At 47.5% G+C, this 14,674-nt stretch overlaps 1 protein-coding gene across 1 annotated transcript in view; it reads left to right on the forward strand.

The window, feature by feature from the left end:
- The first annotated feature begins 14,159 nt into the window (after window positions 1-14,159).
- Window positions 14,160-14,674, forward strand: part of LOC119395936 (N-acetylglucosamine-6-sulfatase) — a 50,886-nt gene continuing 50,371 nt past the window's right edge. The window contains exon 1 of the mRNA XM_037662967.2: window positions 14,160-14,321. Coding sequence (XP_037518895.1) covers window positions 14,193-14,321 — 129 coding nt within the window. The 5' untranslated portion in view covers window positions 14,160-14,192. The remainder of the gene's footprint in view (window positions 14,322-14,674) is intronic.

Consider the following 14,674-nt stretch of genomic DNA (forward strand, 5'->3'; position numbering starts at 1 on the left):
GAGTCCAACTCTGGCAACAAGTGGGTCGCCGTTGCTATAGACCATGCGACCAGGTACGCCATCACTCGAGCGCTCCCCACCAGCACTGCTACTGACGTTGCCGACTTTCTGCTCCACGACGTCATTCTACACCATGGCGCTCCTCGTCAACTGCTCACCGATCGTGGCCGCGCATTTTTGTCACGAGTCATTGACGATCTTTTACGCTCTTCCTCAACGCAGCACAAGTTGACCACTTCCTACCATCCCCAAACAAATGGCCTCACCGAGCGCCTAAATCGCACTCTCACGGACATGCTCTCCATGTATGTCTCATCTGACCACCATGACTGGGACCTGGCGCTACCTCACGTGACCTTCGCTTACAATTCATCGCGTCATGATACCGCCGGTTACTCACCTTTTTATATGCTCTATGGTCGTGATTCGACGTTACCACTGGACACCCTACTTCCGGCTACTACATCTCCGCCGAGCGAATACGCACGGGATGCTATCGCTCGTGCCGACCACGCGCGTCAGATAGCCCGCTCTAGGCTGTCGGCTTCACAAGCAGCCCAGAAGACCCTCTACGACAGCAGGCATGTCGACGTTCTTTCTCGCCTGGTTCCCTGGTTCTCCTGTGGTGCCCGGTTCGTCGTGTTGGCCTGTCCGAGAAGTTGTTATCCCGCTACATGGGTCCGTACCGTGTCGTCCGCCAGGTAACGGACGTCACCTACGAGATCGTTCCCGTTTCCGAGACTAGCCCGCCTGCAAATACGCCCAGTGACGTAGTGCACGTCAGTCGGCTAAAACAATACCGCCCTCCTTCTGAAGAACATGGTTAAAGCGCACCGAGACGGCGCTTTTACCGCCGGGGGTAATGCTACGTAGCTAACCCATCAAGAGCCAGACATCCTGCGTACAGAAGACGACGAAGAGGACTGGCCTGGCTGTCTGCTGTGGGTGCTGTCCTCATTCTTGCTCGATGCTGTGCACATCAGTGTAAATACACTTGTAAACAGCCACGCCTCGTGTCATTTTCCGTAACAATATCCAGGGAAACTTTCCTGAATGAAGCTTAGTTGCGAGTAACGCCTGTCCTGTGCATCTGTGTTCCTTCTATGTCCTGTTCGGATTCGTGCTATCCAGTATTCAAGAATATAAGCACTTCAATTCAGCTTACCGCGTCTGGTGATGGTAACACCCATGCGTCTGTTGCCATCGCTACGCAACTGTAAACAACTGGCTTTATAATAGATATGCGACTCTTCAACGTATGAGTGCGCGTACACCGCTTCCATATTTCTCTATCGTCATTCCATAACGTTTCGCTCAATGTGAAAAATTACGCCGCAGTCAATATCCCGCCCATGCTTCGCATAACATCGATTCCCCCGGTACGTGGGTCTGCCAGTCTTTTTTTATATTTTATTTACATTGCGACCCCATTGCGATGCGGCAGCCAGGGCTGGGCATCTCGGGCTGAGCAGTGCGATGGAAATAGCCGTTGAGCGATACAACGGTCTGCACGCTACCAAAAAGGTTGTTTCTTGCTACGGACGTCCTCTGGCGGCTTTAGAAATAGCTGTATGCGAACAATCCTGATGAATCCAGCTACTCCACATTGAACTGGTAATATAGTGAGACGTTTATGCTACTTCTTTTCATATGCTTAACCTAAATGCGCTCTCGGCCGCCTCTCTGCATGCAGGCCAGACGTGGTGGAAGAGCGGTGGTTCTTCGACGGTGCGCGATGCGTCCAGTGGAACTTCCCGATGGGTGATTGTCCATCGTCCCGTGGTGGCCGGGCATTCATGTCTCTGAGGGAGTGCTCCATGACGTGCCTGCAGCGCCCGCGAAGTCGACGACGACGACTCGACGGTGTCTCGGTGCCGCAGCGGAGTCGCTGTCTCGCTCCGCTGGCTGTCACGTGCGACCCGCGTGACATCCGGTACCCTTACTTCGCGGATATGAATGCCCGGGGCAGCGCTCGATGCGTCAGGGCGTCGAGGTCCACACTGCTGAGTCGGCTTTGCCTCGTCGGATCAAATAGATTCGACTCGCTCTCAACCTGCAACCAGGTCTGCGGGAGTTCACCACCGGACGTTCCGTAAAGGCGTTAACGGGACCTTGTAATTAAACGAATAGTATTGTTGAATTTATATATGAACTGCAGATGTGGGCTTGAGGACGACGCCTCATCGGGTCAGGTTGAGTCAGTTCTGCTTCATCATGGAATGCAGCCGCATGTGCTGGTGTTGAAGGGACACCAATGCGAAAAAAATCTGTAGCCTACCCTAATCCTTCACTCAGGTCTCTGGTAGTGGCGCTGGCACATCGGTGTTCATGCGCCCTGGTGTTACCTTGGGTTACCTTAGTTTTTTTGTCGCGCTGCTGAAGCGGATCTCAGAGGGCAAGTAGAAAGAAATAATGCATAATTTTATGCTGAATTTAGGAAGAAGATTATTATTCGGGATCTTAATTATTTTTTAAGATTATGAATGTGTGGTAACCTTAACAAAACGAAGCCCGCAGTTTACGAGACCAACCATAAGTTCGCGCAAAAATAGATGCCGCAGTTAATTATGTAGACAACGTCCGTTAGCGCACCCCTCGTGGACAAATGTGATTTGATGAACCGGGAGATGCGCGTTCGAACCCGGTCGCTGCCGTCGCATTTCCATGGAGGCTGAATGCTAGATGTCCTTGTATTAAGTGTTGTCCTAATTATCCTAAGTGCTCTACTACGTCATCTCTCATAGTCTCAGTCGTTTTGGGACGTTAAAGCCCATAAACCTATCGAGATAATTCTATTCGACATCATGAGCAGAAAAAAGATCTGGAAGTCCGCATTAAGTCGCGCAAAGCTTCGCACAGCGAAGCACGGGCCCGTCGCCGCTCGTACTCCCCGTCGACCAACACGTCTATTGCTTCGAGAGGCGCGGCTTCCTCCTCGAGACTCCGCACTTTCTTAGGACGCCCAATGGCTGTGTCCGCACGATCGGGCGCAGTCAGGCTATGCACTGTAGAGCGGAGGTTGCGCATGATGGCTCCGTCGGTGGGCGTGGCTTAGCAACTGCGCATGCGTGGCTTGGCCAGGTGGTGTGGCATATCTTATTTTCTCTCTCTCTCGTTGACATTGGGTCAAGAAATGCAGAAAGAAAGAAATTTCTGCCTTCATTTCTCTCTATTTATCTTTATTTCCATTCTTTCTGTGCTATGCTTTACTCTCTCCCCTCCTCCTGTCCCTCCTCCTCACCATCACATCTCTCCTCCTCACGCTCACTTCCAGTTCACACCCCCTTGTTGCACTGTACTATACAAGGTTATGCTCTGCTCAGCTAGCGTGTTTCCTTGCCTGTAATAAAGGGGGAAAAAAACGCCAGGCCTGCGCTCAAATCGCAGCACAGTCACAGCGAAAGCTGGAAGAGCGGCGTTTCTAGAGCCCGTTGTAAGCTCTCTTGGGGCTACAATACAAGTACACTAGAAAGGTACCCACTACGCCATAAATCACAATTTTTGTGAAGTTGGAGAGCACCTACTAAGCCATTATTCGTCATTCTGCGGAGAAGCGAGGCACCAGCTACACGTCTGTAAGGCATTATGTGCACTTTGTTGACGCGACGACTGATGACGATGAAGAATTATGGCTCAGCCCTTTCTAATGGGCTGGAAGCTTTAAACGGCCCACCAGTTATGTAATTTGCATTGGGTGACGCCCGCTCGCTATTTCCCTCTCCCGTCATGCCGTATAACATAGGCTGACGTGGGAGAGATACGGAGTGGGGGCGAAGAACTTTACTGAGACCCCGAGGAAATAGATCATGCGCTTACGGGCTTCCTTGGCAACCCATACAGGTGCACTTGCGAGGAACCCACTACGCTGTAAATCATTGCAATTTTACTGAGACCAAAATAAAGTTTATCCATCCATCCATCCATCCATCCATCCATCCATCCATCCATCCATCCATCCATCCGTCCGTCCGTCCGTCCGTCCGTCCATCCATCCATCCATCCATCCATCCATCCATCCATCCATCCATCCATCCATCCATCCACCCATCCACCCACCCACCCACCCACCCACCCACCCACCCACCCATCCATCCATCCATCCATCCATCCATCCATCCATCCATCCATCCATCATTCCATCCATCCATCCATCATTCCATCCATCCATCCATCCATCCATCCATCCATCCATCCATCCATCCATCCATCCCGAGGAAATGAATCATGCGCTTATGGGCTTCCTTGGCAACCAATACAAGTCAACTTGCGAGGAAGCCACTACGCTCTAAATCATTGTAATTTTACTGAGACCCCGAGGAAATGGATCATGCGCTTATGGGCTTCCTTGGCAACCAATACAAGTGCACTTGCGAGGAACCCACTACGCTATAAATCATTGTAATCTTTTAGAAGTAGGGCAGCAGGCACTGTGCCATTTTTCGTCATTCTACGGAGAGCCGTGGTACCTGCTAAACGCATGTAAGGCATTACGCGCACTTTGTTGATGCTGTGCCTGATGACGACGAAGAATTATGGCAGAGCCCTTTGTAATGGGTTGGAAGCATTCAACAACCTACTCGTTGCGCAATTCGCATTGTGTGAGGCCTGGTTACAGAATTCGCGTTGTGCGACGCTTGGTGTTCATTTTACTCTTCGACCACGCTATATTGCATATGCTAATGTGGTTCCTTCCCGACATGAAGCCTGTATACCACCTTTTTGCAAAGCAGTTTCAAGCACCGGCATGGCTCAGAGGTTGAATGCTGGGCTCCCACGCAGAGGGCCCAGGTTCGAACCTCGTTCCATCCTGGAATTTTTCTCTTATTTCGTTTTTTTTTTCTTATTTCGAGTGATACTGGTTACGGACACCGGCGGCGGCGGCGGCGGCAGCGGCGGCGGCGGCGGCGGACAACTACGGCGCCAAAAACGGCCGGTGAAATGATCTCATAACAGCTTTCGCTGTAAAATGTGCATGGATAGCCGAGTGGTTAGGACGCTCGCCCTCAGATTGGGGGTACGCGGGTTGGAATCTCGTGTTGCGAAGAATTTTTCTCGGCAAGGATTTCTTTATTTCTTTTTTTTTTCATCTTTCTTTCTTTCTCTCTCTCTCTGTCTTTTAATCCAATTTCTTTCTCTCTCTCCGTACACGTTCTCTCACCCGTCAGGGTTATGGCAGGCGACGCCGGAGCGGTGAGTAGCGGGATTTGCCCGAATTCTGTGGCACATATCCGTTTATGATGATGACAGTTTTCTGCAACACCGCTGCCGTCTTTATGATTTGACTGACAGCATCGTTGTTAAAAAAAAAAAGTACGAGAAATGGATGTCCAGCCCCTACGCAACTCCATCCCCTCCTAGCGAATTCAAGGCAACTGAAAGCTTATCAAAGCAAACATTTTGGTGAATTGGTACGTATGCACGGCACGGAAATTCAAACAGCGCAAAATCAAACGCAGAAAATACGAAGAAAAGACAAAAAGCGCTGCGCTTGTGTTTTGTCATTTGGTTCTTCCTATTGTGTGCGTTTGATATTGCGCTGCTTGACTTTCCATCATAAAAGCTTATCAGCATAGGCAAAGACGTCACACATTTGCCTTCGCGCGGCGGAATCGTAACGCGACGATTCTTCAGCGCTAAAGCAAGGCAGGGACGAAGAAGGGAGCCAATACGTGCGCCTACGAACGTGTCTTGTTTCAGTGCCTAAACATTATTTTAGTTTCAGTGCCTAAACTTGCTTTACCAACCGGGACTAACGTCTACCCTAGGTGGTATCATCCTTCTATATATATAGTCGGCTCAAAAAGAAACAGTTACAGTGCCGCGACCCATCTGCGGCGATAAGCGGGAACTAATATAGCCACAAAGCGCAGGCCACTATTCGTTTCCCCTCTACTCCGGCCGCAGCATAACTTAGACGTAAACAAAAGCCGAGTGTCCGACAATCCCGCCTTTTTTTTTTTTAGATCTGTAGCTACGATTTATCTACGCAGCTTAGGATGTGCATCTGCCTTTATGTTGCTGAAGCGCGTTTTTTTTTTCTCTCTTAGCCTTTTAAGCGGTAATGCCGGGGTGCGCATAATGTGCCGGCCTATCGCAGGACCGAACAGTCCATACCGCCAGCTGTAGAGCGATAGAATAAAGTGAGGGTCCCTGGGGCCCCGCCGTGATAGCAACTACTGCGCCGGTTTACTTCGATTCTCCTTCCGCCACGACGCCCGCCGATATCAGCCCCCTTATCATTAGGAGCGCAGGTGATAGCACTATCGATGAACACGTCTCTCTCTTCGAGGTGTCCATTCTTTGCTACACGTTTCAAGACGCCCACCTCTGACTGAAGGGTAAGTACCATCTACACACACACGTAATGTGCTGCGTACGACTTCACGTTAATGTTATGACAGGGGAGAGCCATGCAGATGATCGAGAAAAAAAATCAAACAAACAAATTGGGCTCTAATTCAGGCTACGAAGTTGGTTGGCTAACGAAGCGGTGGTATCACTCGACCTAATCGACCAGTGTGACTTTGCCTTCAGCGATTGAGCAATGCGCTAAATGAAATGTTTGAGAGCGACAGAACTAAATGCACGTACCATCGTGTTCGCGCTGCTGTTTGGGACTCGCTTTCGTAATAACTGTTGGGATTTAACGTGCCAAAACCACGATGTGATTATGAGGGACGCCGTAGTGGAGGGCTCCGGAAGTTTCGACCACCTGGTGTTCTTTATTACGCACCTAAATATAAGTATACGGGCCTCAAGCATTTTTGCCTGCATCAAATATGCGGCCGCCGCGGCCGGGAATCTATCCCGCGACCTTCGGGTCAGCACTCGAGCACTATAGCCCGTAGACCGCCACCTTCATATAGCACTATCACAATACAAATATATTCAGTTGCAAGGTAGTTTTTTTATTTTGCTTATGAAAGCGTAGGGACGTCCATTCCTGCTTCGTATGCCAGAGTTGCCGCTTCCCGGCAACTATATCATACGTGGACTTACGGTAGATTTCGCTAAGGTAAAGCGGCTTTTTTGCGCATTTTCTGAGTGATCGCACGTGTTCAACTGTCTGCCTGGCGATGGTGGTATATAAAAGCGGTCTGATTTTTCAAAATAAACATGTTGTTGCTAGTAGCGCTGTGTGGTGTCCTTATGTGCCTTCTCGTGTCCGTGTGCCTTTCGCGCTACATCAAAGCCGTTCAAATTATTCACCGACTAGGCCACATTGCAAGCCTCGTCGCTTCCCGGTAACTGCAGCCTACTCAAGCGTAATCTTGACCGGGAAACGCATGCGGCGAACGCTCTGTGCTTCGCATTGTTCGAACGTGCCTTATCATCTATCATGTGGTTTTGACACATTTCTTGCTCTTTGCTTAGTTGAATCGAACGCTGGTTTTTTGGAGAAAATCTTTGCGTGACGTAAAACCTCCTGTGTCCAGTGAATGAAGCAGTCATTTGCCCGCCTTTCCTCAACCAGCCAATCAGCGCGCAGTGAAGGCGATGTTGTGGTGATATTTCTAAAAGTTCGTTCACACCTTCGACTAGCACCGATCGTTCGACCACGTAAGTCGCAAAGCGACTGGTTGCAAATGGTCGCTGTAGTCGCAACGCGACTGCTTGGGCTCAGTCGCTCTGTGCTCATTTTTTCAGTCGCGCGACCGCAGTCGCGAACCTCTGAACGAATCAGATGCGCAGGAACAGGACGTCAGCTTTTTTTTTACAGGGCAATGGCCATGCGAGCTATGATGCCAGCCGACGTGAATTCTGTGTGGCGACGGATATAAGATCGCACGCAGGTGTGAACGTCGCTCGCCTTGAGTCGCTTTTTGGTTGCCGGTCGCAAGTGGTCGCGCGACCGGTGCTAGTCGCAGCTGTGAATGAGCCTTAACTCAGAACACGGTCCTTGTGTGCGTAATCCCTGTAGATAAAGAAACTTTTCGCTTCATTTCTCAAACTGTTTTCTATCGACTGTCCCGTCGAGGGAGCCGAAGAAATCCCTCAATCGTAGAAAAAAAAAGTTAGTAAACAGTTAGTAAACGGATGTATTTACTAGTTTCGAGCGTATTTTACTACCTTCGCGGCATCCCTTTACTAGCTAGCAGCTGTAGTAAAGGTCGTAAGTTCTGCCGTTACTAACCAGGGAAGCTTTCTTTGTGTTTTTAACTAACTACTAAGCCACCCACGTTTCCAGATCTTTCGTAGGATGCTGCAGTATACTTTGCCGTAATCGTGATGGTCTTTAGCAAAATTTGAACAAACTTTAATTTTATTGATTACCTTGGAATAAGAGTTTCGTGCTACGTGATGCCACACACATAAGCAAATATAAGGGCACACGATAATGTGTAGAAAACATCAATTATTCTTCTAAATTCTATGGCTGCTAACCAGTACACGGCGAGCCATCCCAAAGTAGGACCATAAATAGTCTTCAAGCTGCTGCTAGAGTAGATATCGGCTACGTAGAAGTCTCGATATTCTGTGTGTGCGTTTGCGTGTGTGTTCACGTTTGTGATCCACTCATGCCTCTATGTATGTTGCTGTGATGCGTACTTACCATGGTAATTACATGAAGTGATTAGCGGCCATTAGTTAATGTACGAGGGCAATGGCACTTCGTTTTTTTTATCTATAGATACTTTTTGTAATAGAATCGTCTTGATACGGCATGCACACGCACATATAAACAATATAGGCGTAAACCTCTAATTGGTTAAATGTAGTCCACTAGAGTTAATACGGTCTAAGTTGCTGGTGCGGTTTCTAACAATTTAGTAATGGACTAGCCATTCGAGTCGGCACTATTCACTCACTTACTAGGTATCAAACTTCACTAACCTGCATTTTACTACCTTCACTTACTAAGAGGCTAGTGTATTTTGTGACAAGTAAAGTGTTAGTATTTACTTAGTGAATATGGCTGACCTTTTTTTTTTTCTAAGAGTGCTGGATCCCAATAACGCACGGCTTCGCTGTCACCCCTCTATAGGAAATGCTGGCGCTAGTGTCTATGTACGGCGGCTCAGTCAGCTTTGGAATGACGCGTAGTGCATGGATTTGTCTAACTTCGTCCTATTGGTTACGAACGACATTAAAATTCTGCCAGATTGGCCGCATTCCACAAGGCAAATTTATGCAAGTACTGGTCATGTCCGCAACATGGCGTTCCAGACGCGCTACTACTCCGCCCCTGCTTCCGGTGTGCGCAGTTAGTGAAGGCATGAGCTTCGAGACTGGTTTCTACAATTCGTGGAGAGCCTTCGCTGGGACGTGGTTTCCGACTCTATTTTCACTAATTACCCGTGTGTGCAGAGTATGATTGATTTGGTGTGCCATAGAAAAGTATGCAGCTATTGAGAATTTATAAATATCAAACGTAGTAAATGGCGTCACGATCAACATTGTTTAAAAACCCATAGACACGAAGATTAGATGACATCGATCATTACTGCTGTGGTACCGCAATAATTAATCGTAGTACCAGAGTAATTCCAGCTAATTTTAGTAAAAGAAGCTTTACCCACCACTTTGGAGGATATGCTCTTCTGCTAACTACGTCATCAATTATTCTGCCACCAATTTCGGCTGCGTGCGCGCATAACAAAATCGGTGATGGTCGCATAATTTTATAGCAATTCCGTATGCCTTGAAATCTGACTGGTTTCGCTTTCGCAGTGACAAAAAGCTCCTTTAGCGACGTGAGTGTGAACATTATTATATACTTTTTTCCTGTTTATGTCTGCACGTAATACGCTAACCGAAATATCGATTCAAAGTAGTTTTTCGCACGGCTTAAAACCAATAAGCGGATATATCGACTATCTTCGGGTGAACGCGATCCGCAAAATGAATCATGATTGCGTGCTTTCAACTGCATAACATCCATAGTGACAAATATTGTTTCTCTATTCTTTTTCACATATCAACTTTAGTGATGTGAGGACCTCTATTATCTCTATTATTTCGGAGACATCCGTATATCTAGTTGTTGGCATGTAGCACGTTCGTTGCTAGTTTTTATAGTGCATAGAATGTTACAACTGTGACTGAGTTCTCTCGTTTCCCGTTTTTTCTCGTTTGTTTCATTTTTTTCCCTGCCTGTCAAGACTGTAATGCGGATACTTAAGCATTAAAAATGTGGGGTTCATACGCCTAAAATAGGCGCTTAATTATTACCACGAGGCCCGAGAACGCCTTTAAAAGGCACGATAAAATGTTCGAAAACCGTGACTTGTTTTACGCATGGAATATTTATTATTTTTATGTGATTATATGTGAGTATATTTATGTGATTTCTTTCTACCATTCAACACGTGTTTCTTGATGCAATGCTGATATGTCACACGCGCACTTGTATAACATGTTTTTCTATTTGCTTGCCCATGCACGCAGTTTTGCGTTAGTTTGCATGCTAATTTGTCCTATGTTATGTCTGATTTAAAAGCAACTTATGTACCCACCCCTGCAATGTCTCGCAAACAGACCCAATGTACGTATATAAATAAATAACTAAATCATAAATAAATATCTGCCTGGGCGGTAAGCAACCACAGTGGCCTTACATTTGTGAGTGCTGAAAGCCGGTTAATGAATATTGTCACGCGGTTTTGACGGCGAAGGACACGAAACTCTAGCCAGCAAAGAAAAATTTTACTGGGCGAACTTGTGCCCTGGAAAAGAAAGACTCAAAGCACCAGCAACACTCGCTCTACAATGATAACGGCGAGCATGACGTCGGTGGTCGATAATGTGGTCGTCAGTGGAACGCATTGTTTTGTATACATCAGAGATCGAAATTTCCAGCGTTATCGCTGGTGCTCGCATAAGCTCTTCAATGAACTCTACTACACAAGTCCTGCGTGTAACCTTAAAAGGACAGTCTGAAACTATCGCGAAATTTTCACACATTGCCGAGCGGCCCGCTAAGAGCGGTGGTAAAAGTTTTTTGTGGGTGAAGCCCAACCACATTAAAATAAAAGAAATAAGCGCGCGTAGCAATACTGCGCACGCGTCGTTGCAGGGAACTTGTCTGGGACACGCGGAAGGATGCTTTTTATGAGAATTTGCATAATGCCTCAGAATTCGGTTCCGTATTAGATATTCATCTATGGTAGTGTGCTGTCTAGAGCAGCAAATTTCAGAGCTAAACTCTGCGCGAGAAAAAAAGAAACGTGAGAAAGAATCCATCGCTTGAAAGATTTAGCTCTCAGCAAGTTTCTACGGTGTTTATCTAAGGTGACGGCAAAGTTACAAATGCGAAGAGATAGTACGGGCAACATAGCGCTCTTTGCCTTCATACACGTAGCGCGACCCCTTAGCGCTACGCTATCTACACCGTGGAACTCGGGGGGTAGCCAGGGAAGGCACACCGGACAACAACCCCCCCCCCCTTTCTAAAAAAAAATTTCTGCCATGGAATTACAGAGATGTAAATTTCTCCCAGTATGTGTATATATGTTGCACTGACACCCTGATTCCACAGTGCCTGCATTACTGCTGATGGATGGATCGATGAATAACTTTATTGAGGTCCTTCGGCGAGCGCGATTAGCGCGCAGCGGGCAGCTAGAGAGGCCTCGCCGAATCAAATGCCTTCTCGTAATTTATGAAGGCTATAATATATAGGGGTTGGTTATATTCCGCGCAGTTCTCTATCACCTCATTGATATCGGGAATGTGGTCTATTGTCGAGTAGCCTGTACGAAATCCTGATTGGTCATTTGGTTGATTGAATGTTAATATTGTCTTTATTTTATTAGCTACTGCCTTTGTAAACAACTTGTAGACAAAAATGGACAGTAAGCTGAGTGGCCTGTAATTTTTCATGTCCTTGACGTCCCCTTATGGATTAAGGATTTATGTGCAGAAAAGTAAAGTGCAACAGTCTCAGAAGAGGACAGCGATTTGCAATAGGTAGCGAGGCACTGGAATTTGTAAAGAAATACGCCTAATTAGGACAGGTAGTAACCGCGCAGTCGAACCGTGAGACTGAGATAACTAAATAATAAAGATGGGATGGAGCACATTCGGCAAGTATTCTCAAATCATGAATGGTAGCTTACAACTATTACTCAAGAGGAAGGTATATAACAGCTGCATCTTACCGGTACTAACCTATGCAGCAGAAACCTGGAGCCTTACAAAGACGGCTCCACCTAACTGAGGACCACTCAGCAAGCAATTAAAAGGAAAATGGTAGGTGTAACCTTAAGGGACAAGAATATAGCAGAGTGGGCCAGAGAACACACGGGTGCTGAGGACGTCTTAGTTGAAATCAAGAAGAAATGGACATGATCAGGGCATGAAGCGCGTAGGCAAGATAACCGCTGGTCATTAAGGGTAACTGACTCGATTCCAAGGGAAGGCAAACGCAAGAGGGGAAGACAGAAAGTTAGGTGGCCAGACGAGATTAAGAAGTTTGCGGGGATAACGTGGCAGCAGCAAGCACTGGACCGGGTTGATTGGCGGAACATGGGAGAGGCCTTTGCCCTGCAGTGGGCATAGTCAGGCTGACGACGATGATGATGATGGGATACAGAGCACAAAATAACACTCGAGCACACTTACCTGCCTTTCTCCCACATCGAATGAAGGACATGCCCCCGCCCTGAAACAAATTTTTGCCTACGCCATCGCATGCAACCATACCGCCTCGCCAAAATGCCTACTTTGCTGTAAGCACATTTCATAACCAGACGAATGACCATTCCAACTGGGTCTCCGTCATTATATTCTTATTGAACGCTACTTTCGATGGCTCTCACGGCCCTGCCCGCTTTTCATGGTACACGTCATGGTATAAAAAATATCGATGCCCACATGAGGTCACAGCTCAAACGGCAGTAGTGAAGTTCACCGAATAATCAAGCTTCATAGCGAGTACCTTGCGCTTACTCGAGACCACGTGACAGTTGACCACGTCAGAAAAAAATTGGCCGCGTATCTGCGTGCTTCGCTACAAATGTCGTCTAAAGACGGTAGAAGAGGCGCTGCGTGAGATATGGACGCCATCTGGCAATACGTCGGGAAACATGAGTGCTGTGTTGCGGGCTGGTAGTCCCGGCGCAGCAGCAGGCAAAGACCGGCGGTGACCAACTCGACCGGCGGGGACGCCAGCCAGCCCGAACACGCGGTTTGGCGCGAAGCGCTGAAGCAGAAGAAACGTCCGCACTCAACGAGTACTCTCCACGCACTACGTCGCCTGGGTAAAACAGGAATGCCAGAGCGGCGCCCCATGGCATTCGTACAGTGCAATACAGAACCGAAACCGAAACACAACAATGAGCTCGTGCAGAGGGCACGGAGGAAGGCAAGTTTCAGCGCAGTCGCATTTTCAGTGCAGCTTAAGAAACTATTTTTTTTTAGAATTACGTATGTATGCATTTTCTATTAAAGGAACACACCACCTAATACTTACCTTGTGATGTTGCGCCTCAGATATGCGTGATATTTACTTTTTGATCGACAACGTTCACAAGTATGAACAGCCGTACCAGTTCAAGATGGCTGGCCCTTGGGCAAGTGGTTCAACTTTGGCCGAGTGGCTGAATCGAGTGACGTGCCGACAAACAGAAAGACAGACCAAAATTTCTCCGTTTAAGTATCCCAAGAAAGACTATCGTCTTTAATAATCGTAAGTAGCAAATGTTTTGATGAAAACTGCTGACGCACGAAAGCGTGCCTCGGCATTTCAATCATACCATCAACACGAGTATGAGAATATCCAACTGCGAGCAACAAGCTTTAACTGGGGAGCCTGATACAAGCACACGTATATGTAAAAGAAGTTGGTATGGTTGAAAGTGGCAGCCATACGCAGCTTTAGGATGTATGGCTGCCACTTTCACGTTGTCAAACGTTGGAACGCTGGCGTTTTGGACCAATCAAAGAGGCTTCGACAGTCCTCGGGGCCAATCAGAGCTGATAAGACTACGAATTCGACAGCACGGTGCAATTCGACAATTTCCAGGGAAACATCCTCGGACTCTGCGTAGCAGCATCATACTATATATTTTTTTTTTTTGCATGAACATGGTTTTGAGAGAACCTAACTAAAGCTACTGCGTCCTTTTCTTGCTTTTCCTGCATCGCGCATGTGCAAAGTAGTTTTTATGTATACACGTAAGCTTCATATTCTCGTGCAGTTTGATCTCCATCGACTGAACTCGGCCTCTGCTGAAATCGTCGTTACCGCGATGGCACGTTTCATGTTCATCGTAGCTATTGCCTTTCTGGCCGGGACGAGCGTCCACGCCCATACAAACAGGCCAAACATGGTGTTCTTTCTCACCGACGATCTCGACTTGGAGCTCGGCAGCATGATGGTGAGCACTGAGAGTTTTATTGCTAGTAGCAGATCACAATCACTGCAGGAAAACGGGTTCAGACAAAGTGAGCGGAGCGCTTTGCGCTCGCCTACTGCGTTGATAACGGAGAAGCAAAATGCTGGTCACACACGATCGCAGGGGGGAAAAAACAACAAAAGGCGATGCGCTGTCTAACAACGGCAAACCTTTGGATTTGAGCAAGGACTTAACTTGAGAGTGACGTCGGCAAAAATGTATAAGCTGCCACTAAACCTCGGGTACTGCAACATCTCTCGCATTTCGCGCGAGGTAAGCTGGAATAACACGTTTCGAGCTAGTTGGTTGTTAATACCGACTATTGGTTGTTCATA

Source organism: Rhipicephalus sanguineus, chromosome 6, assembly GCF_013339695.2.
Source record: "Rhipicephalus sanguineus isolate Rsan-2018 chromosome 6, BIME_Rsan_1.4, whole genome shotgun sequence".
In the NCBI taxonomy this organism is placed as follows: Eukaryota; Metazoa; Arthropoda; class Arachnida; order Ixodida; family Ixodidae; genus Rhipicephalus; species Rhipicephalus sanguineus.